The 25,465-nt window shown below is 45.1% G+C and overlaps 1 protein-coding gene across 2 annotated transcripts in view; it reads left to right on the forward strand.

Moving 5' to 3' along the window:
- The window catches only part of LOC124605346 (collagen alpha-1(XVIII) chain-like), a 650,709-nt gene that overhangs the window by 475,621 nt on the left and 149,623 nt on the right, over positions 1–25,465 (forward strand). For both annotated transcript variants that reach the window (XM_047136964.1, XM_047136965.1), the window contains exon 7: positions 20,240–20,275. In XM_047136964.1, the coding sequence (XP_046992920.1) occupies positions 20,240–20,275 (36 nt within the window). The remainder of the gene's footprint in view (positions 1–20,239; positions 20,276–25,465) is intronic.

Consider the following 25,465-nt stretch of genomic DNA (forward strand, 5'->3'; position numbering starts at 1 on the left):
GTCCGAGCCGAAGAACTGAACCGGTACTTCACATTACCTGTAACTACAACTGAACCTCAAAAGAAACAGAGACTCATTGATTGATTACATCATGGGGACATACGACGGTAACCACGAAAAATTATATTTAAAGCACGTTACTTCCAACACCGTCACAGCAGTTGGTAGTTGATGGTTGCAGACACAATATCGCTTTTACAGTGTCCTACGGAAGCCAGTTCATAGATGTTGGGATCGTGTATACGATTCACCTCTTTTGCGTCAGTTAAGACCAGGAGATGGTATACTGAGTCACCGAAACTGGTTGTAAAATAAGAAAATAACATCAACCACGGTTGCATGTGTTTCGTTTTACTACGTAGATGAACGGCCGAAGTCCTGCACACCATAAATTACGAGGATGGACATACAAATACTTCAACTTTGGTGCACGCTTATAGTTACCATGCAGCTTCACTCCCACGCTGTGATGTGCCTACTAGGGGCGTTCAATAAGTAATGCAACACATTTTTTTCTCTGTCAGATTCGGTTGATAAATGCGGAATTTGTTGCAGGACTTCGTGGAATATTCCCGCTTCAGCCCCTATAGTTTCATGAAGTTCCGATATGTGGCGGTGCCATAAATAGCCTTCAAAAGAGCGTCTGTAACATACGTTCGTTCCAAGCACACAACTCTCACTGAGTTTCTTTTGGCGCAAGACCAGAGCTTCGCAGATATTCGTAGGCGCTTGCAGAATGTCTACGGAGACAGTGAGCAAAAGCACGGTGAGTCGTTGGGCGAGGCATCTGTCGTCAACTCAATAAGATCCCGCGAACCTGTCCGATCTCTCTGGCCAGCCGCAGAGCTGTGACTCCTGCAGTGTTGGATAGTGCGGACACTCTCATTCGAGGTGATCGACGAATCACACTCACTCACTTCGCTTCCTCTGTTGGACGTCTCTATTGGTAGTGCTTACACACTCGTGCACAAGTTGGGACGGAGCGAGGTGGCGCAGTGTGAAGCACACTGGATTCGCATTCGGGAGGACGACGGTTCAATACCCCGTCCATCCTGATTTAGGTTTTCCGTGATTTCCCTAAATCTCTACAGGCAAATGCCGCGGGATGGTTCCTTTGAAAGGGCACGGCCGACTTCTTTCCCCGTCCTTCCGTAACCCGATGAGACCGGTGACCTCGCTGTTTGGTCTCCCCCCAAAACAACAACCAACCACCAGTTGCGCTATTCAAAAGTTTGTGCCTCGTCGCCTAACGGAAGATCACAATAGCAACGAAGGACCGCCAATGCGGAATTGCTTCAGCGTTACGAGGCTGAACGTAATAATCTATGTCGAACAGCGCCATTGGCGGTGAAAACAAGGGTTCATCACTTCGAACCGGAAACAATACAGCAATCAGTCGAGTGTCGCCACACCAGTGAAGGATGCACTCTGCGGGAAGCAGTAAGTGGATGATGGGGAAGTTATTGGGGCAGCAAGACGCTGGCTCCGATGTAGACTTTTAGAGTAGTGCGATGCAAGCACACAGGGCCTCTCGGTAAGATGGTGCAAGGCTTGCGCCTTGAAGGGAAGTTATGTTGCCAAGTACGGCTTTGTAGTCAAAAAAGCGAGGAATATTATGATGCAGTGGGATCATGAATAAAACTAACCAGCTTTCAGAAAAGAAACGTGTTACATTGTTTATTGAACGCCCCTAGCACTATCCATACTGCAGCAAAACTGTTTCTGCAGGACGTTGTGACAATGCATTACGCCAGCTGCTGTGGCCGAGCGGTTCTAGGCGCTTCAATCTGGAACCGAGTGACTGTTACGGTAGCAGGTTCGAATCCTGCCTCGGGCATGGATGTGTGTGATGTCCTTAGGTTAGTTAGGTTTAAGTAGTTCTAAGTTCTAGGGGACTGATGGCCTCAGATGTTAAGTGTCATAGTGCTCAGAGCCATTTGAACCAATGCACTATCTTTGTTGCGCAATGATACACTACTGGCCATTAAAATTGCTACACCAAGAAGAAATGCAGATGATAAACGGGTATTCATTGGACAAATATATAATACTAGAATTGACATGAGATTACATTTTCACGCAATTTGGGTGCATGGATTCTGAGAAATCAGTACCCAGAACAACCACCTCTGGTCGTAATAACGGCCTTGATACGCCTAGGCATTGAATCAAACAGAGCTTGGGTGGCGTGTACAGGTACAGCTGCCCATGCAGCTTCAACACGATACCACAGTTCATCAAGACTAATGACTGGCGTATTGTGGCGAGCCAGTTGCTCGGCCACCATTGACCAAACGTTTTCAGTTGGTGAGAGATCTGGAGACTGTGCTGGCCAGAGCAGCAGTCGAACATTTTCTGTATCCAGAAAAGCCCATACAGGACCTGCAACATACGGTCGTGCATTATCCTGCTGAAATGTAGGATTTCGCAGGGATCGAATGAAGGGTAGAGCCACGGGTCTTAACACATCTGAAATGGAACGTCCACTGTTCAAAGTGTCGTCAGTGCGAACCGGAGGTGGCCGAGACGTCTAACCAATGGCACCCATACCATCGCGCCGGGTGATACGCCAGTATGGTGATGACGAATACACGCTTCCAATGTGCGTTCACCGCGATGTCGCCAAACACGGATGCGACCATCATGATGCTGTAAACAGAACCTAGATTCATCCGAAAAAATGACGTTTTGCCATTCGTGCACCCAGGTTCGTAGTTGAGTACACAATCGCAGGCGCCCCTGTCTGGTGCAGCGTAAAGGGTAACCGCAGCCATGGTCTCCGAGCTGATAGTCAATGCTGCTACAAACGTCGTCGAACTGTTCGTGCAGATGGCTGTTGTCTTGCAAACGACCCCATCTGTTGACTCAGGGATCGAGACGTGGCTGCACGATCTGTTACAGCCATAAGGATAAGATGCCTGTCATCTCGACTGCTAGTGATACGAGGCCGTTGGGATCCAGCAAGGCGTTCCGTATTACCCTCCTGAACCCACCGATTCCACATTCTGCTAACAGTCAAAAGATCTCGCCCGACGCGAGTAGCAATGTCGCGATACGACAAACCGCAATCGCTATAGGCTATAATCCGACCTTTATGGAAGTCAGAAACGTGATGGTACGCATTTCTCCTCCTTACACGTGGCATCACAACAACGTTTCACCACGCAACTTCGGTGAACTGCTGTTTGTGTATGAGAAATCGGTTGGAAATTTTCCTCATGTCAGCACGTTGTAGGTGTCACCACCGGCGCCAACTTTGTGTGAATGCTCTGAAAAGCTAACCATTTACATATCACAGCACCTTCTTCCTGTCGGTTAAATTTCGCGTCTGTAGCATGTCATCTTCATGGTGTAGCAATTTTAATGATCAGTAGTGTAGTAACGTGGGACGATACGCGTAACTTTCTTTCTGAATTCCGTATGTACATGGTCCATTCTGCTAATTTTTTTATAGAAATGGAAAAACAATCAATTTCTCTGTGAAGTAAAGATATTGTTTGCATTTAGTGTACTGCGCAAATGTGAAACGTACACATGCAGACAACGCACATCCGAAACGACCTTTCTGCCTTTTATTCCTCATCCTAACTATTGATGATGGCACAGGCTTTGGTTTTCTGGGCTGTTTCCTCATTGGAAATTTTGGAAATTTGTGGTAAGTTCCTACTGCTGAGGTCTTCCGTTCCGTAGGCTTACACACCACTTAATCTAACTTAAACTGATTTACGCTATGGACAACACACACACCATGCGTGAGGGAGGACTCAAACGTCCAATGGGAGTAGCCGCTCGAACCGGGGCAAAGCGCCCGTGACCGCATAGCTACCCCGCGCGGCCATTGGAAATACATTATTTTTGTCATCTTTTTCACTCTTCTTCACTTTCTTCTTGTGAAGGTGAAAGTATAGATTGTTGCCGGTGCTACATCGAACGATTGTATCACCATATTGTTGTGAGGAAATAAACAATCACTTATTCGATGGCGCAAGGTATATTAGCGTATCGCTGTTTATTCTAAACACATTCTAGTTCAAAATTTCTAAAAACAAAAAGAAATTACTTTTATTTCTCGACGTCGTGCCAACACTGCGATGAACAGCTTTCTTCAAACAGATCCTGAAAGTTACTGGAAACTAGCAGAAACCAAAAACAAGTGATGGACAGAAATGACAGGGTGAAAAAATATGTCACACTGGAATGTTTTGGCATTTAATAAATAATTTAATGAATAAAACAAACATAAAACTTAAATGATATTATAAAGAGTACAAAGAAATACAGTCATTACGGAAACATTAGATTTCACCGCACAGAACTGGCCTTCAATGCTAACAAGTCAACGAAAAAAAATTGTTCTCCATGTGTCATCTGCTACTTAATGTTGTCAGAGTTAACGAGTCACATTTGCTAACATGACCATTGTTTCAAAACAGACATACTGCATTAGATATTTTTACGAAAACATGAAATATCAGAACTAAAGGGAGATGTGGTTTATTCGAGCGAAACTTAGATCCACAGACACCACACAATGAATAAAATGTTGTCACGGTGACAGTGTGTGAGGAGTACTGTGAAACAAAACTGTTGGTCAATATCTGGTTGTTACGCTACGCTACGCCGACTACTGGCTCAAAAATGGTTCAAATGGCTCTGAGCACTATGGGACTTAACATCTGAGGTCATCAGTCCCCTAGAACTTAGAACTACTTAAACCTAACTAACCTAAAGTAACATAAGGACATCACACACATTTAGATTAGATTAGATTAGATTAGTACTTGTTCCATAGATCATGAATACGACACTTCGTAATGATGTGGAACGTGTCAATAAAAGGTGTCTATACAAGATATTACATTAGACAAAATATTACATAACACTCAATTTATTTATTTTTTTGGGGGGGGGGGGGGGGGGTTGTGAAATTACCCACTTACTATATCCAAAAATTCATCTAATGAGTAGAAGGAGTTGCCATTAAGAAATTCTTTTAATTTCCTTTTAAATGCTATATGGCTATCTGTCAGACTTTTGATGCTATTAGGTAAGTGACCAAAGACTTTTGTGGCAGCATAATTTACCCCCTTCTGAACCAAAGTTAGATTTAATCTTGAGTAGTGAAGATCATCCTTTCTCCTAGTGTTGTAGCCATGCACACTGCTATTACTTTTGAATTCGTTCGGATTGTTAATAACAAATTTCATAAGTGAATATATATATTGTGAGGCTACAGTGAAGATTTCTAGCTCTTTAAATAAGTGTCTGCAGCATGATCTTGGATGAGCTCCAGCAATTATTCTGATTACACGCTTTCGTGCAATGAACATTCTTTTACTCAATGATGAGTTACCCCAGAATATGATGCCATACGAAAGCAGAGAATGAAAATTGGCATGGTAAGCTAATTTACTCAGATGTATGTCGCCAAAATTTGCAATGACCCTAATATCATAAGTAGCTGAACTCAAACGCTTCAGCAGATCCTCAGTGTGTTTTTTCCAGTTCAACCCCTCATCAATTCATACACCTAGAAATTTTGAATATTCTACCTTAGCTACCGATTTCTGATCGAAGTCTATATATATTGATGGGGTCATTCCATTTACTGTGTGGAACTGTATATACCGTGTTTTGTCAAAGTTCAATGAGAACCCATTTGCAGAGAACCACTTAATGATTTTCTGAAAACATAGTTTACAATTTCACCAGTTAATTCTTGTCTTTCGTGTGTGATAGCTATACCTGTATCATCGGCAAAAAGTACCAGCTTTGCATCTTCGTGAATATAGAATGGCAAGTCATTAATATATATTAAGAACAGCAGAGGACCCAAGACAGAACCTTGCGGCACCCCATTCTTGATTGTTCCCCAGTTTGAGAAATCACCAGTTTTTTGCATGTGATGTGAACTGTTTATTTCAACTTTCTGCACTCTTCCAGGTAGCTATGATTTAAACCATTTGAGCACTGTCCCATTCATACCACAGTACTTGAGCTTATCTAGAAGTATTCCATGATTTACACAATCAAAAGCCTTTGATAGATCACAAAAAATCCCAACGGGTGACTTCCGGTTACTCAGAGCATTTAATATTTCAATCGTGAAAGTATATATAGCATTTTCCGTTGAAAAACCCTTCTGGAAACCAAACTGAAATTTGGTAAAACTTTATCTTTACAAAGGTGTGAAGCTAGTCTACAGTACATTACTTTTTCAAGAATTTTGGGTAAGGCAGTCAGAAGAGAGATTGGGCGGTAGTTGTTGACATCAGACGTATCCCCTTTTTTATGCAGTGGTTTAACAATTGGATACTTCAGTCTATCTGGGAAAATTCCCTGCTTCAGAGAGCTATTACATATGTGGCTAAGAATCCCACTTATTTCTTGGGGACAAGCTTTTATTATCCTGCTGGAAATGCCATCAGTTCCATGTGAGCTTTTATTCTTGAGAGAGTTTATTATTTTCCTAATGCATGTGCCCGAGGCAGGATTCGAACCTGCGACGGTAGCGGTTGCACGGTTCCAGACTGTAGCGCCTAGAACCGCTCGGCCACCTCGGCCGGCTGACTATTGGCATATGGATCCGTAGCGTGTGACAGCGCGCTAGCTGTAAGAGCACTGGAGGGTACACTGCCGTCGCCTGCCCTGCCTGTTTCTTCAGCGTAAAAACGACAGTTTTGTCACCCTGGCCAGGTTCTCAGTTTCGCTTTAACACATAATACCAAACCTACTTCCAACTGCGCATAGCGTATTTTTTTTTTCTAAAAAGTCTGTTAGCCTGCGACTGAGCCGCACCTGAATGTCTGCATACTGTGAGTCAGCAGCCGGTCTCGCCCTGTCTCCCAGGCGACACACAGCACAGCCGCTCCTCACTGTCGCTCGAGAGGACACGCCTGGGCGGGACGACTTGAGGAGGGCGCCATTACCGCTATTACGTAATTATACGTCCGTCCGCATACCAACAACAGGTTCCCTCTTGGAGCACGTAACTCCCCACTCCCACCCGTCACACCCTAGAGCAGTTAGAATAACAGTCAACGTGTTGACTCCCGAGGGCGTCGCTTCCATATGCAGAGCGCTGCCTCTTCCCTTTACCACACTGAGTCTTCTGAAATTCGTTCCCCTTGGAAGATCGTTATACGGTTGCCATAAGAAGAACTGCGAAACGGAAGATGTTGAGATTATGGGTTGCAGAATAGAAAAAGCGGCTAAAATCGCTCAATAATGGAAAGCCATTTGGACCGTATGAAATACCCGTGACTTTCTGTAGAGATTATGCGTAGCAACTTGCAATCTTTCTAGCATTAATTCACCGTAAGTCGTTGGGGTTTTGGATGATACCTTGCTATTGGAAGAAAGTGCAAGTCATTCCCGTTTTCAAGGAAGAGTCGTACGACAGTTCCCCTATACCTCTGACGTCCGTCTGTTAGAGAATATTTCCAGCTCACGTATTATGTCGCTTTTGGAGAACGAAAATCTCCTGTACAAAAATCGACATGAATTCCGAAAAACTCAGCTAGCTCTACTCGTCGAAGATATCGAGCCGGCCGGAGTGGCCGTGCGGTTCTAGGCGCTACACTCTGGAACCGAGCGACCGCTACGGTCACAGGTTCGAATCCTGTCTCGGGCATGGATGTGTGTGATGTCCTTAGGTTAGTTAGGTTTAATTAGTTCTAAGTTCTAGGCGACTGATGACCTTAGAAGTTAAGTCGCATAGTGCTCAGAGCCATTGAACCAATTTTTTGAAGATATGGAGAGCACGAAAGACATCGGCGTCCAGGTTGATGCCGCGTTCCTTGACTTCAGAAAGGCACCTGTTCCGTCACGTTGTTTAGTGAACAAAATACGAGCATTCTAAATTTGTGACAAGATTCAGGACTTGCTTGCAGACAGAACCGAACATGTCACTATTAACAGAATGATATCGATAGATATGATAATTTCAAGAGAACCATAAGAAAGTGCCATTAGACAGTTATTGTTTGCACCACATACGACAGTTGGAACTTCAATAGTGGCAACTATTTATTTACAGCTTGTACAAAATAGATAGTGTTTCAAAGTTTTACTGACCTTGAAAGTAGTCACCAACACTGTGTATAACCCGTTGCCAGCGATGTGGAAGTCGTAGGATACTCTTAGCAGTGCCAGTTGTGTTGAACGTTCGAGGGGAGCGGTCTATTGCCCGACGAATTTGTAGCAGTTCTGAAGCGAATGCCGTGAAGTGTTTCCTTCAGTTTAGAAATCGATTTGAACTTACGAGGGCTTAAGTCAGGAGAGTGCAGTAGGTGGTATAGCACTTAGGAGCCTCATCAGTCAAACAAATCAGTAACAGCTTGCACTGTACGTGCTTGGGTATTGTCCTGCAAATTGATGGTCAGGTCCTGCAGAAAGTGTCATCACTTCTGTCTCTAAGCTGGTCGTAGATTGTGTTCCAAAAATGAACAGCCTAGACACAGAAGTGATGACACTCTCTGCACCACCTGACCCTCACACTGATAACAGTGCCCTGGACGCGCAATGACTGTGATTTGTGGTTGTACCCAATAGCAGCCCGCACCATAAGGCCTCGAGTTGGCGCCTAATGCCTCGTGCGAATGCAGTCACTGTGATGCTGCTCACATGCGACCATCATTTACAAACAAACAGAGCCTGAATTCGTCAGAAACCATTATCTGATGCCATTCCTGTCCCCAGTGACGTCGTTCCCTACACCATTGTCGTGTAGCATGTTTCTGCACATTCGTCAAAGGTAGGCGGATAAGAGGACGACGCGCACGTAAACCATGCTGTAATAAACGGCGACGGACTGTCACCCCTGGTAGTGTAGGGTGTGTTACACTGTTGCGTCAGATCCGAGGAAGACGCAGATCTGTTCTGGAATGCCATTCGGATGAGGTGGTGATCTTCTCGGGGAGTGGTCTGGGTGGTGCTACCTGACCCATCTCGTCGTATTCTACGGTCTTCCGTGAATCATTTTGCACACACCCGTTGCACTGCCCAAACACTGCGTCCCACACGAGCAGCAGTTTCCCAGACGGATGTATCACATTCTCTCATGGCCATAATACGCCCTCTTTCAAACTCACTTATTTGACGGTACGGTCCGCGCATACGTCTGCAAGACAGCCTGCACTTCTTCACTAATTACACTGATCCAATACCGTCGGTTTATTGCGACAACGAGAACCGCAGGAACATTTTACCGGTAGGTGGTGTTGCGCGGCGATATCGATATTGACTTTGAATCCGCAGGCCGACATGGTTCAAAAGCTAATCATTTCTGCAGAACATAGTAATGTATATGCCCTGTGAATATGAACATTGTATCTACAATTGTTCAAGATGTTCTTTTTTCTGAGCGTGAGTGTATTATTTTCTTCTACGTACAGGGGTTGGACGGAAACATCAAAAACTCAATACATTAACATATCTAATACGGTGTGAGGAACCTTTCAATATTCGAAATACACTCATCCCAATAATTAAGGATAATTGCAGAATGTGGTGCCACATAACGTGGCACTACACAAAACTGGCGCTAATAGCATAGGCACATAGGGAACACACACGACCCAGATCTGTAAGTCCACGTTATTGGTCATATGTTGAGAAAACCGTCCCGAAACACATGTGCTACAAAACACCATTGTTTCCTGCGCATGTACCCCGACATCAATATGGGATATGATCACCATGCACACGTACAGAGGCCGCACAACGGGTTGGCATACTCTGGATCAGGTGGTCGAGCAGCTGCTGGAGTGTAGCCTCCCATTCTTGCACCAGTACCTGTCGGAGCTCCTGAAGTGTCCTAAGGGTTTGAAGACGTGCAGCGATACGTCGACCGAGAGCATCCCAGACGTGCTCGAAGGGGTTTAGGTCTGGAGAACAGGCAGGCCACTCCATTCGCCTGATATCTTCTATTTCAAGGTACTCCTCCACGATGGCAGATCGGTGGGGCCGTGCGTTGTCATCCATCAGGAAGAAGGTGGGACCCACTGCACCACTGAAAATGCGGACATACTGGTGCGAAATGACGTCCCGATACACCTGACCTGTTACAGTTCCTCTGTCAAAGACATTCAGAGGTGCACATTCACCAATCATAATCCCACCGCGCACCATCAAACCACGACCTCCATACAGATCCCTTTCAAGGACATTAATGGGTTGGTATCTGGTTCCTGGTTCACGCCAGATGAAAACCCGGCGAGAATCACTGTTCAAACTATACCTGGACTCATCCGTGAACATAATCCAGGACCAATGACAGTGTACTGTGTTTTTGACACTAGGCTTTACGGGCTCTCCTGTGACCAGGGGTCAGTGGAATGCACCTTGCAGGTCTCCGAGCGAATAAACCATGTCTGTTCAGTCGTCTGGGGACAACTGTTCCAGTGGCTGCTGTAAGGTCCCGAGCAAGGCTGCCTGCAGTACTCCGTGGCCGTCTGCGGGCACTGATGGTGAGATATCGGTCTTCTTGTGGTGTTGTACACTGTGGATGTCCCGTACTGTAGCACCTGGACACGTTTCCTGTCTGCTGGAATCGTTACCATAATCTTGAGATCACACTTTATGGCACACGGAGGGCCCGTGCTACGACTTGCTGTGTTTGACCAGCCTCCAGTCGCCCTAGTATTCTACCCCTCATATCGTCATTGATATCTGTTTTGTGAGCCATTTTCAAAACACAGTCACCATTAAGCACGTCTTCACACTTACTCGCTATACCGTATTCTGACATGCACCAACACACCTCTGCATATTTGGACTGCTGCCAGCGGCACTATGCGACCACCTCAGGTCAAATGCACCACATGGTCATACCCCGAGGTGATTTAAACCCGCAAACCGCCCACCACAGCGTTGTTTCACATGTATCAGCATTATCCTTAATTTATGAGCATGGGTGTAGCTTCCAGTTGTCCCCGAATGGATATGCTTTTCAAGGGAATATTATAACCTTCTTCCTGCAAAATAGTGGCAAATTCAAGTAATCAAGTGCATAGCGATCGTACACCCTTCTTTCCAAAGCAGACCAAAGAAACCTAAATAATATTGATTGTCGTGTCCAGCGGAGATGCGACAATTCATCTTCGTGCTCACAAAACCAGTCCTGTGCGATGCGAACTGTGTGAACAGAGATCCCTGTCGTCTTGAAACACAGAACCACCATTGGGGAACAAATATGGCCACGGGATATACCTGATCAGCCAAAATAGTCATACTCCATGGCAGTAATGCGACTTTGCAAAGAAACGGTGGGGCCCGTGGGATACCACGATATGGTTGTCCATATCATCACCATCACCGAACCCCTGGCATGTATCACACTTCGACCTCAATTTCTGCCAGAAATTGGAAACAGTGTGCAACAAAATTCATCCACCAAATGATTTTTTCCCATTGCCTTATAGTTCAGGTTCCATGATCACATTTTCCTGTTACCGGCATTTGGATCACCGATGAATGATTTAGAAATGCCACCTCGCCCTGCGTTTCCCTGCTTATGGAGGTCCCGCCATGTTGTTTTCGTCCTAGCAGAGTTCGTGGGTGCGACATTCAGTTCTGCAGTGACATTCGTAGCTGTCGTTATTTTAATTTTCGTCCCATTCCTCCACAAAGACCGTCTGTCACGATCACTCAACGCACAGTATCGCCCGCGTTGTCACTTGACGGATGATGGTTTTGCGCTTTCCCTGTATGCGGTATGAATCTTCGACCGGTACCTCTTGAAACACCAAACACTTCGATGCCTTGGTTACGGAAGCAGCCACCATAAGAGCGCCAACAATTTGCCCACGTTCGATTTCACTTAGCTCTGACATAAGGCACTCACAACAGCACAGAACACTGTTCCGACCACTACTGACACTTGCAATGTACTGTGGACACTGCACAGGTGCCGTTCGTGGTTAGATATGACAGCGCAACCTGCAGGCTTGATTAGAATCAACGTCTGTATTCAAACATGCATTTTCGGTGGTGTACTCATACTTTTATCCAAAGACAGTACGCCTCTCTAAGGGGGCTGGGCTCTGAGCACTATGGGACTTAACATCTATGGTCATCAGTCCCCTAGAACTTAGAACTACTTAAACCTAACTAACCTAAGGACAGCACACAACACCCAGCCATCACGAGGCAGAGAAAATCCCTGACCCCGCCGGGAATCGAACCCGGGAACCCGGGCGTGGGAAGCGAGAACGCTACCGCACGACCACGAGATGCGGGCTCCTCTCTAAGTGACCACAGCAAGACGAAGAGAGAAATTAGAGCACAAAGGATAGTTTATTGACAATGCATCGACAGTGCCACGTGCAATTCGCGAATGGAACAGGACTAGGGGCATGGGGGGAGGGGAGGGGGGGGGGCGGCTAACAGAAGTACTCTAATACCATAAGATGGCTTGCAGAAGACCGTAACATGGCTTGCGGAGTATAGATGTAGATGTAGAAATGAACATCTGCAGCCATATGAAGGTCATATGACAGCAGATTTGTGATTGCGTTGAATGGTTCCTTGCAAAAAGAAAACAACACGTCATTGTTAACTGAGACACTACTTCACACGTAAAAGGAGCTTCAGCTGTACTCGAAGGAGTATTATAGGATGATTACTGTTTACAATACACGGGTCATTCCAAAAATACCTATAGAAATTTTGGGGACACGTTTCTTATACCAAAACGAGAAAAAAAGTTCGTATAAACATATGTCCGAAAATCCTCCGTTTTCGAGTTACAGTTTAGTTGATTAGAGCTCATGAACACACAAACACTTATTAAAAGTTCGAAATGTCCTCTCCTTGTTTCTAAATACGAATGCACTGGTTGCATCATGGACTCTCGCACTCCTTGAAATACTCCGTTTGTTCCGAACTGTTTCGTAAACTTCCGTGACACATCGACAAATAGTTTTTGCATCCTGCTGGTCTGCTGCGTGGACCAGTTGTTTAAGGTGCCCCCACAGTCGAAGCATTAAGGTCGGGGGACATATACGCCTTGGAACTCCTCTACCAATCTATCTGTCGTGGTAGATACCAGCCAGTGCATCTCGAACACTGAGACTGAAATGTGCATAAACCATATCTTACAGTAGGTCTTGGAGGATGTTCTGAATAAATTTCATGTAGACATCACCTGTAAGATATCAAGGGAGAACGTGTGGCCCTACCAGACAGCCGACTTTGAAAGGGCACGGGGAACTTCCTTCCCTATCCTTTCCTAATCCGATGGGACCTATGACCTCGCTGTTTGGTCCCCTCCCCCAAACCAACAAACCAATCAAACAGTCACATACAATTCCGGCCCACTCATTAATCTCAAACTGATGCTGATGTTTGGCGTGTACTGTATCAAGAGAACCACGATCGACTCATATGTGCTGGTTGTGGCAATTTGTTATTCCAACTCTTCCAAACGTTGCTTCGTCTGCAAACGGAACTGAAGAGACAATCAACGGATTTGTAGTTTGAGCAAGAAACCATCGGCAAAAGTTCTCCAGTGGTGAGTGATCGGCAGGTGTAATTCCCTGCACACGTTGAGGGTGATATGAATACTTGTTGTCTTCGTTTCCTCCATGCTTAACTTGGAAATGTACAACTTACCAGGGTCACTTGTCTTGCGATAGCCCTTAGAACGTGCTTCTCGTTGTCTGACGTACAAGTAACATGAGGTCTTCCTCCGTTCGTAGCCTGTGGTGCTACGGATACTGGCAATGTGATGTTACAAAGAACCAAGGCTGCATGACTCTGCTGTCTCGGTCTGGAAACGCCGCCTGAGACAGCCGAGCATCATTCACGCGGCCGTCCATAAAAAATCATGTTGTTTTCTCACGAAATGAGGATCCTGGCATGTTTGAACGGACCACTTTTAGTTAACTCACTACCTGTAGTAAATGTAAACAATGAACACCATGAAGACAGGTGAATGACAAGTGTAAACAAGTGTTCCTGGCAACACAACACTTTCTAGAACACAATACGTCAGACGGGTGCAGAGGAACCTGAAGTTGTTGTGTTGTACCTCGCACCATCCACGACTGGACTAGAAAAGAGGAAGCGGCACGCAGCGAAGCGCAATTGTACACACATCAAAGAAAGTTATCCATCAACCCGGTTCCCAGAACTCCTGAAGATAGACGTTGCCTGTGGATATTGTATCACAGAAGCAGTCCCTTTGACTGTTCAGAGATGCATGAGCAGCGCCTATTAGACGGGGGTCCGACAGCCGATCAGTTCCGGTCATTCCACCAGGAAGGAGATACAGGGCCCGTGTTGTCTGTAGTTCAAATGGTTCAAATGGCTCTGAGCACTATGGGACTTAACATCTGAGGTCATCAGTCCCCTAGGACTTAGAACTACTTAAACCTAACTAACCTAAGAACATCACACACATCTATGCCCGAGGCACGATTCGAACCTGCGACCGTAGCGGTCGCACGGTTCCACACTGAAGCGCCTAGAACGGCTCGGCCACAACGGCCGGCTGTCTGTAGTTCAACCATGCCTGTTGTTGTTGTGGTCTTCAAACACAACAACAACATGGTTGAACTACATGAACCATGCCTAGACGGTCAATGCTGCGGTTCGACCGGGGCCCCATTGTTACTTTGTGCCAGGAAGGGCTCTCAACAAGGGAAGTGTCCAGGCGTCTCGGAGTGAACCAAAGCGATGTTGTTCGGACATGGAGGAGATACAGAGAGACGGGAATCGATGACATGCCTCACTTAGGCCGTCCTAGGGCTAATGCTGCAGTGGATGACAGCTACCTACGGATTATGGCTCGGAGGAACCCTGACAGCAACGCCACTATGTTGAATAACGCTTTTCGTGCAGCCACAGGACGTCGTGTTACGACTCAAACTGTGAGCAATAAGCTGCATGAAGCGCAACTTCACTCCCGACCTCCATGGCGAGGTGCATCTTTGCAACCACGACACCATGCAGTGCGGTACAGATGGGACCAACGACATGCCGAATGGATCGTTCAGGATTGGCATCACGTTCTCTTCACCGATGAGTGTCGCATATGCCTTCAACCAGGCATTCGTCGGAGACGAGTTTGGACGCAACCCGCTCAGGCTGAACGCCTTAGACACACTGTCCAGCGAGTGCAACAAGGTGGAGGTTTCCTGCTGTTTTGCGGTGGCATTATGTGGGACCGGCGTATACCGCTGGCTGTCATGGAAGGCGCAATAACGGCCGTACGATACGTGAATCTTCCGACTGATAGTGCAACCATATCGGCAGCATATTGGCGAATCATTCGTCTTCATGAGCTACAATTCGCGCTCCCATCGAGCACATCTTGTGAATGACTTCTGAAACCCCCTGCTTAACCCGCAGAACAGGACAGATAGTATAAATTGTGGAAAGGGGCCAAAATAAGGGCTGTCAGTGACACTCGAACATACAACTTTATTATTTGATCAAACATTACAAGAGGCCAAAAAATTGTTTTTTAAACACAGCTTTAATCTTTGGGACTTAATTACCGGCTGAAAGCAACTTTAATTTAAAGACAGCTGAAAGCCAATAACTTAAAACGCAAGCATAATGAGAAATTTAAAAGGCAAGCCTTATCTTAAAACAGTTCTTTAGTTAGGCTGAAGTAAACAAGTTAAATTCAAATCGGCTGAAGGCTGAAGACTTAAAATTTAAAAAAATTTTGAAATTCCAAATGGCTTACGTGAAACAGTACCTTAAACTAGGCTGAAGGCCTTAAGAGTAAAACAACTTTAGTTTAAAACACAAAACCGGCTAGAATACATACAAGTACCAACAAGAAAAATGTTCAAATGTGTGTGAAATCTTATGGGACTTAACTGCTAAGGTCATCAGTCCCTAATATTAAACACTACTTAACCTCAAGTATCCTAAGGACAAACACACACACTCATGCCCGAGGGAGGACTCGAACCTCCGCAGGGACCACCCGCACAGTCCATAACTGCACCGCCTTAGACCGCTCGGGTAATCACGCGCGGCACCAAGAACAAAAACAGATTTAAAAAAAAAATAAGGCAGTACACACAAGACTGTCCAGATGTTCGAGGTTCGGCCTGTAATTCAAACACTGACGTTCGCTTTGGTGAGACAGGCAGTCGGCCCAACCATCCTCAAACTGACGGCAACCCAACCGACAGACCGACAGCCCGTCAAGAGACCAATGTTCAAGGTGGTTTCCGCTCCACACTTGCACCAAGGTTCCGCTCCGCATTCGCATTCCAACGATGCTGACAGAGGCTGTAGAACCAAAAAGAACGGATCACAGACGACCCATTAGGGTTGAGGACCCGAAAACCCACGTCGTTTAATCAAACGACCGACTAACTTATAGCCAATACCCCGACAACACTTAAATAAACTTGTCAGTGAAAATCACATAAACTACACACAGCCCGACGAACATCTGCACGAGGACTAGACGATGGTCACGGCAGTGACTGTGCAATAACGAGGACGAACCACGAGTCGGCGCACACAGCCAACCCATAAGCAGTCGCCGGCCAAATACACGTCGTCTAACGAGACGAACGACCGACGGTCGTCCGCCGCTCGTGGTCTCGCGGTAGCGTTCTCGCTTCCCGAGCACGGGGTCCCGGGTTCGATTCCCGGCGAGGTCAGGGATTTTCACCTGCCTCGAGATGACTGGGTGTTTGTGTTGTCCTCATCATTTCATCATCATCCAGGAAAGTGGCGAAATTTGAGTGAGCAAAGATTGGATACTTGTACGGGCGCTGATAACCACGCAGTTGAGCGCCCCACAAACCAAAACATCATCATCATCACAGACCGACGGTCAATCAAAGTCGTCCCCACGCAAACGCGTGTCGACAATAGTCGGGCAAGTAATGGCTATCCGCACCTTCCTTACGCGGCATGCCCCATTGGTGCTACGCCGTGACTGCGCCAATCGACCAACTGCTACACATCTGCACGGAAACAGCACTAAAATAACTGGGCAGTCGACATCGCAAGCGATACACAATATCACAAACACTTGGACGAAGAACGCGACCAATGGTAAAAGCAGTGACTATACAGTGACGAGAATGAACCACGAGTTGAGACGCACACACATCGCCAATCCATTAACGATCGGTGAGCAGTCACGTCTTCCGGTAAGACGACCAACCGACGATCAACGAAGACCGTCCCTATTGAAACCATGTTCATCACTCACTGCAGCTCCAACCGCACCGACTCCTGCCGCGTCCCAACTGACCAACTGCCAGGTCCGAACTCCACTCCTGGCTCGTTGCAACTCACTACCAGATATGAACTAACTTCGAACACACGACAGCCGAAAAGTAATAGCAGTCAGCAAAGATACTACGCCAGGGCTTAAGCCCTGCTGCTGCCACTCACGGGCAGGCAAGGCAGCAAGTCAGTAACACCAGTAATTAATTAACAGTCGAGGTGACAGTAGAGTAAAAACAAAATGTAAAAGAGAGAGATGGCACGAACACGAGCCACGCACGGCTCAACTCCCTTCATGATAACGACATCACTTGACTAGAGTGGCCAGCATGTTCTCCAGATATGAACCCTATCGAACATGCCTGGGAATAGATTGAAAAGGGCTGTTTGTGGAAGACCTGACCCAGCATCCACTCTGAGGGATCTACCCGAATCGTCATCGAGGAGTGAGACAATCTGGACCAACAGTGCGTTGATGAACTTGTGGATAGTATGCCACGACGAATACAGGCATGCGTCAATGCAAGAGGACGTCCTACTGAGTATTAGAGGTACCGGTTGTACAGAAGCCTGGACCACTACTTCTGAAGGTATCGCTGTATGGTGGTACAACATGCAATGTGTGGTTTTCATGAGCAATGGAAAGGGCCGAAATGACGTTTATGTTTATCTCTATTCCAGTTTTCTGTAAAAGTTCAGGAACTTTCGGAACCGAGGTGATGCAAAACTTTTTTTTAATGTGTGTATTACATTGTCTACATTCACGGATGTATAAATAAAATACCAGTATTGATTGCTAAACATCAAACAAAGCCTCTTGCTTTGAACAACGTATTTAACCTCGGTCACAAAGTCGGTGCATCTATAAATCTGAAACTTCTGCAAATCAAATATTACACCAGTGTACATTTGCAAGCAGCTATCTCACCATAAATTACTGTTATGATACGGCATTGAAATTGCAATTAAATTGACGCATCAGATTCATAGCATTAGTGCAGGCAGAGATGTCGTGATATATCTAGCTCGAACGATCCCGGAAACCCGAGTGTTCTTTGCCTACAGGCTACTCGGGCTCGCTGTTCGTAATTTTGCCACACTGACGCTGGACTGTTACGCTACACTTCCAAAGTACTGCTTATAGATATTCGTTCTCCATACATCGAAAGAAGGTGGCATTCATAACAAACGAAAACCGTGATAGTGTATCTCTACATCTCGCCAGCGACTAATACCTTGCGTAACTTGCGTAAAGATAATTTATTTGAACGACTTTTCTAATAGAAGGCTTTCCCCAACAGTCCACGTTTCAAAGGGAACTCAGGAACCATATCACCTCCGAAAACATACAACTCGTGTAACGATCCCGATGCTAAAAGTTGAGAAATACAGGCTTGCTCAGAGTGGTACCAAGTGTGTTCGTTTCTGTGTTTCCATAACAAAAAAATTGTTCAAATGGCTCTGAGCACTATGGGACTTAACTTCTAAGGTCATCAGTCCCCTAGACTTAGAACTACTTAAACCTAACTAACCTAAGGACATCACACACATCCATGCCCGAGGCAGGATTCGAACCTGCGACCGTAGCGGTCGCGCGGTTCCAGACTGTAGCGCCTTGAACCGCTCGGCCACCAAGGCCGGCGTTTCCATAACAAAGGAGTACAAACGACAGTAGATGATACTGATATTATGCACTCAGCACCAAATATTGTACGAGTGCATGCGGACTGCAGATTTATATCAATCACTCATTTAGTGTTGAAAATCTCTAGTGCAGGCGTCATGATTTGCGTGGGACCTGGCTGAGGTACTGAGGTAAGCCTGGATTCATTCTCACTGTAGACACGCTTTGATATCACTGGTTCCGAGTGGGTTTCTTTTTTATGGGCACTTGACATTAGTGCTGTTTCTGCTGGCCACATACTAAAAGTGTTCCTCACCTGAAGCTCTGAACCTTTAATAGAATATTTTTTTCTGGGCTGGTTTTCACGTCGATGTGTGAATTACATTTAGACTTCTTCGACTTTAATCATCTCGTCATCGACAGCACGTTAAATCTTAATTTTTCATTCATTCCTTCTCTATACTTGAATACCAACAAATTGACCTATCGCGAACTAGGAATGGACTCTATTTCATTTGAGCTGCTTGGCGTCTATGTACCGGGTGATTAAAAAGTCAGTATAAATTTGAAAACTTAATAAACCACGGAATAACGTAGATAGAGAGGTAAAAATTGACACACATGCTTGGAATGACATGGGGTTTTATTAGAACAAAAAAAAAAACACCCCATATTGCTAGACGCGTGAAAGATCTCTTGCGCGCGACGTTTGGTGATGATCGTGTGCTCAGCCGCCACTTTCGTCATGCTTGGCCTCCCAGGTCCCCAGACCTCAGTCCGTGAGATTATTGGCTTTGGGGTTACCTGAAGTCGCAAGTGTATCGTGATCGACCGACATCTCTAGGGATACTGAAAGACAACATCCGACGCCAATGCCACATCGTAACTCCGGACATGCTTTACAGTGCTGTTCACAACATTAGTCCTCGACTACAACTATTGTTGAGGAATGATGCTGTAAATATTGAGCATTTACTGTAAAGAACATCATCTTTGCTTTGTCTTACTTTGTTATGCTAATTATTGCTATTCTGATCAGATGAAGCGCCATCTGTCGGGCATTTTTCTAACTTTGTATTTTTTTGGTTCTAATGAAACCCCATGTCACTCCAAGCATGTGTGTCAATTTGTACCTCTCTATCTACATTATTCCGTGATTTATTCAGTTGTCAGATTTATACTGACGTTTTGATCACCAGGTACATATCTGAATTATATTCACTTTGTTTTCTTAAAAAATATGATTTAATGTCACTCGGTTGATCGCCAACTATTCTAAGATGCAAAACATATATGCACGATGCGCCATTAGCGCCCTTGACTTGCACAAATAATTCGATTATGTTCGTCATACTGATCAGGAACTTTGGCCGTGTAATCTTCCACATGCTGCTCTTGTTGCAGGCGCTGAATTCCGTGGAGCCGCAGGACGACTTCCTCGTGAGTGATTCGGCGCGGCACCTGCAGATGGCGGCACACTTCATAACAACCTGCTGATGATATCGCCGCCATTAACCATCTCGGCACAAACTTATTGCAGTACTAACGCTTACTTACCGCATGATGGTTTGCTTCTAACGCTCTGACTTTAGCTATCTTATTGTTTCTATATGCACGATCTACTTGAAAACTCTCCGAATTTGACCACTCCGCCCACTCGCTAGATGTTGTCTAAGTCGTTTGATTGAAGATTGCACGAGTAATCTAGTATGTGTACCTGCCAGAAGGATGTGCAGCGGCTGTGATATTTGGCTGTTGTCGTGGAGGATAGGTGATTAAATCGTGGTTTAGCCGACAGGTTTCAAGATTTTTTCTTTCTTCACCTCTCTCTCTCTTTCTCTCTCTCTCTCTCTCTCTCTCTCTCTCTCTCTGTCTCTGTCTTTAATTTCAATCTATTGGCTTACGGTTCGCACCCATTCAACCGTCTCAATAACGGAAAGATGATGCGACAGTGTTTTGGAGAAGATTTTCTCGTCAGCCACGACAACACGAAAGTAAGAACAACGCAGCACCCAGTCCCCAAACGGAGAAAATATCCGACCAGCTCGGGATCCGAACTAACGTCTCTTCGGTCAGGAACCTGCCGCGCTGAACCCGCAGCCACCGAGGCGGACTGGCTTCAGAACTTCACTGTTTCCCCCAAATCACTTGAATCGAATGCTATGACTGTTCCTGCGACTGTTCCTTCTCGTTAAATTGATTTAGCTCCCAGTCGCAAATGAAGTCGGCATCTCTCGAGACGCTGAATTCGAATCATCCTGGCGAGCGAGATGCGCAAGTGGTTACCACACTGGACTCGCAACCTGGGGACGACGGCTCAAGTCCGCTCTGGCCATCCAGATTTAGGTTTCCCAACCGCTTTAGGCAAATGCCGGGATGGTTCCTTCGAAAATTGTACAACCGATTTCCTTCCACGTCTTTTCGTTATCCGAACGTGTGTTCCGTCTCTAATGACTGTGCTGTTGGGCGGGACGTTAAGCTCTAATATTTCTTCTTCCAACGCTCCTTTCAAAAATACGTGAAGGTTACAAGTGCACCGCATGTCCGATTGAATGGCTACGTCAGCAGAATGACAGAACACGTACAGCCTGATCTTACAAATGCTTACCTGCAAAAAAACTGGGATGAGTTCCTCCAGGATCTGTTAAACATTATAACAATGTATTTACTTTTGTGCATTAACATACAGCTATAAATGGCGGTGGAAATATATTTGCAGAGAAAAGCACATATTGATATATATTGTATTTTAGGCCAATAGACATAACTAGTTATTGCAGTGGTTTTGAATACCTTTACTGGTCAGGGCTAAATGACTATTGAAAATATAATTGTTTTTGAATAGCTCAACATGAATTTCCTAAGGGACCGAAGTTTATCACGCATTTACCAGTAGAGTAAGTTGCGGAGAAACTATTTCGCCGTATGCAACTTCCGTCCGATTTCGACGTAACAATTTGTGACTGTGAACAATCAAAATTTGCAGAAACATAAAAGAAAATTAAATATGTATGGTCATAAAGTTGTTAGACATAGGTTCTATACTAAATAATTAGTCCATACATAAGTTCCATTTAACTTTGAATTTATGGCAGTCGATATATACCGATATTACATCTTTTAACATTTCCAGATGCACGTCGTACAATACAGCTTCTCACATGAATCTATTGCTATGCAGTATGGTACTTTCACATTACACTAAAATAATATTTTTTTAAACAGTAATAATACAGTGGCAAGACATGCGTGTCCGACACAAATTACGAGAGATAGAAGAGTGAGTAACTGTTCATCGAGAATATCTCGTACATCAAAAGAATGTGTTCAAATGGCTCTGAGCACTATGGGACTTAACATCTATGGTCATCAGTCCCCTAGAACTTAGAACTACTTAAACCTAACTAACCTAAGGACATCACACAACACCCAGCCATCACGAGGCAGAGAAAATCCCTGACCCCGCCGGGAATCGAACCCGGGAACCCGGGCGTGGGAAGCGAGAACGCTACCGCACGACCACGAGATGCGGGCAAGAATGTGTAAAAATGATCTTCTTTTGTCCCCCTTTCGCGCAGCGGCTTTCAAAGTCAGTAGTTCACTGTATCTCTGACGGCGTTTCCACGATAAACACGTCACGTCACAGGACGTTATTTGCTAACTGTAGCTGTTTCTGAGCGACTGCTCGGCTAGTGAATGATTTAAAATGGTAGGGCAATCACATAATGTTTCAACAATTGTCATGTGTTACAGATAACATTGTCTTCCCTGAGAGTTCCATCTTTAGCCGGATGATGGCGTATAGAATCTGCAAAAATGAGTTAACGGACAAATCGTCACAGTGCACCTTTCACTTGGACCAGTATATCCATAGACTCTCAGAATGAGGATCCACAAAGTACCAAGCTCAACCAACTCACCAATGTTTCTTGCATTCTGCTTAACGAATTTCAAAATCGACCAGCTTCTACGAAGTTTCTCGAGACTATCTGCTGGAATCAAATTTATACTGGCCGTCCATATTCTGTGCTTTTGATGTCTGTTACCTCTCCCATCAAATGTGCCTAAGGCTACTCCGCGTATGATACTAAGGATACTAAAAACAAAAAGCTAAATCTTCTTGGCATTATCTGCCTCTTCACATTCCTTCCTCACAATAGAAACTTCGACCCATCTGCTGAAATCTGCCTCAGGATTTTCTGGTGTCTCTGCTTAGCTGAACAGCTGAACGTTGATTGTGAACAAGAAGTCTGAATAACATGATGCAGCCTAACAACCTAGAATGTATTACCTCCAGTGACAACTACCGAGCGAGCTGGCGCAATTGACAGCGTACTGGACTCGTATTCGGAAGGACGACGGTCCAAATCCCTGTCCGGCCATGGAGATTTAGGTTTCCCTGAGTTCTCTGAATCGTTCGAGGTAATTGCTGGGATGGTTCCCTTGAAAGGGCATGGCCAATTTCCATCCCCATCCTTCCCTAATCTGAGCTTGCGCTTTGTCTCTAATGACATCGTTGTTTACGGGCATTAACGTCTAATCTTCTTCGCTTTTTCTTCATTGAAGACGGTTATGAAAACCTACAGAGGTACAACAAATGCTCTTCTATCTGAGAAAAATGGTTGAAATGGCTCTGAGCACTATGGGACTCAACTGCTGAGGTCATTAGTCCCCTAGAACTTAGAACTAGTTAAACCTAACTAACCTAAGGACATCACAAAAAAATGGTTCAAATGGCTCTGAGCACTATGGGACTCAACTGCTGAGGTCATTAGTCCCCTAGAACTTAGAACTAGTTAAACCTAACTAACCTAAGGACATCACAAACATCCATGCCCGAGGCAGGATTCGAACCTGCGACCGTAGCGGTCTTGCGGTTCCAGACTGCAGCGCCTTTAACCGCACGGCCACTTCGGCCGGCAAGGACATCACAAACATCCATGCCCGAGGCAGGATTCGAACCTGCGACCGTAGCGGTCTTGCGGTTCCAGACTGCAGCGCCTTTAACCGCACGGCCACTTCGGCCGGCTCTTCTATCTGAGACTCTGAGCGGGTGAATCATAAAATGTTCCCTTGCATATTTAGACTTACTCATTCTTGTTCTGTTGCTCAAGACTTTAATCAAATATTTTTATCAAGAGTTTTGAGTTTTTTCTGACATGTTTTCGATACCTCTTAATCAGTTATCAAAAGGATACGATTCTGAGGAAAATTGGTTACTAGTTTTTCATCGCAATTTGTCTCTAGAATTGACAGCCGCATCTTTGAAGAAAACTGACTACATCATTCCGCCACGTCTAGTAGGTTCAGAGAAATTCAGAGGGCTAATTTCAGCCACTAAAACGCTCCAACTCAAGCAAGCCTTCGATTTCAGTAGCTGAGGAGAGTCGCAGTGCGGAAATACGTGTCCTGATAGTGAACATGCCTCATTTGTTTTTCAGTGTACTATCATTTTGGGCGAGTACATATTGTCTACCGTTCTTCCAGCCCATATATTCCATCAATTGAGGAATTCGGCCTGTCTACATCTACAGTTTACATTATATTCGCCGGCCGGAGTGGCCGTGCGGTTCTAGGCGCTAAGGTCTGGAACCGAGCGACCGCTACGGTCGCAGGTTCCAATCCTGCCTCGGACATGGATGTGTGTGATATCCTTAGGTTAGTAAGGTTTAATTAGTTCTAAGTTCTAGGCGACTGATGACCTCAGAAGTTAAGTCGCATAGTGCTCAGAGCCATTTGAACCATTATATTCCGAAACAATATTAAAGTGGACCGATTTATTCTTTGTGGGTTGCACATTCTTTGGCAGTGGAGCAAATTTCGCATTGTACCTGCTCGTAAGACGCTCCAGAAGTCGACCACATCATGCACTGTACAATGTCGGTTATATTTCCATGTGGCACACAAGCCTAGTTCAAACATATAACGCTCAAAGTTATTGCCTCTTTACTTGCTACCAGTGTCAAACCCGTCACTTTCGTACTGCAACCCTCTCTAATCCGATGCACCATAACTGCATCACTATCACATTTTATATTTCCATTGAATCGTAGCCTGTCTTTTATTCCAAATACTAACCCGTGAAATTTACCATCTGTTGCTTCTCAGTATTGGCTTTTAACTAACCATAAACCACAATAATTGTTTTTGTTGATTATTCTCTTGAATTATTTTCTGTTTACTTTTGTCTACAGTCCTAGAGTATTTCATAAACAACGTGTTCCGTCTGAATTTTTATTGTATTTATTTACTTGACAATTGTGATCTTCACATCCAATTCCGCCCTCACCATGATGTGCGCCAATGCATATTTTACAATGTTAAGAGGACATCATTCTCGTTTCCAGTCCTGTTTCACGTCATATGCAAACAATAAAGCAGATTCCTCGCCGTCTGCACAGGAGGAGGCCTTAGCACCACCAAAGACGAGAACGTTAAGTCAGCCATGAATTTAGGCATAAATCCAATCAACGTATTACATACACATTACTTACTATCATGATTCCTAGCGAAATGAAAGCAAACATTACAAGTTTTTTTACCACTGCGCATGCATCATATGACATTTAAAACTCTGTGGTCGCACTTGATACAATTCGTCAAAGATCTAATCTTATACCTAAGCATATT

The sequence above is a fragment of the Schistocerca americana genome, chromosome 3, assembly GCF_021461395.2.
Source record: "Schistocerca americana isolate TAMUIC-IGC-003095 chromosome 3, iqSchAmer2.1, whole genome shotgun sequence".
In the NCBI taxonomy this organism is placed as follows: domain Eukaryota; kingdom Metazoa; phylum Arthropoda; class Insecta; order Orthoptera; family Acrididae; genus Schistocerca; species Schistocerca americana.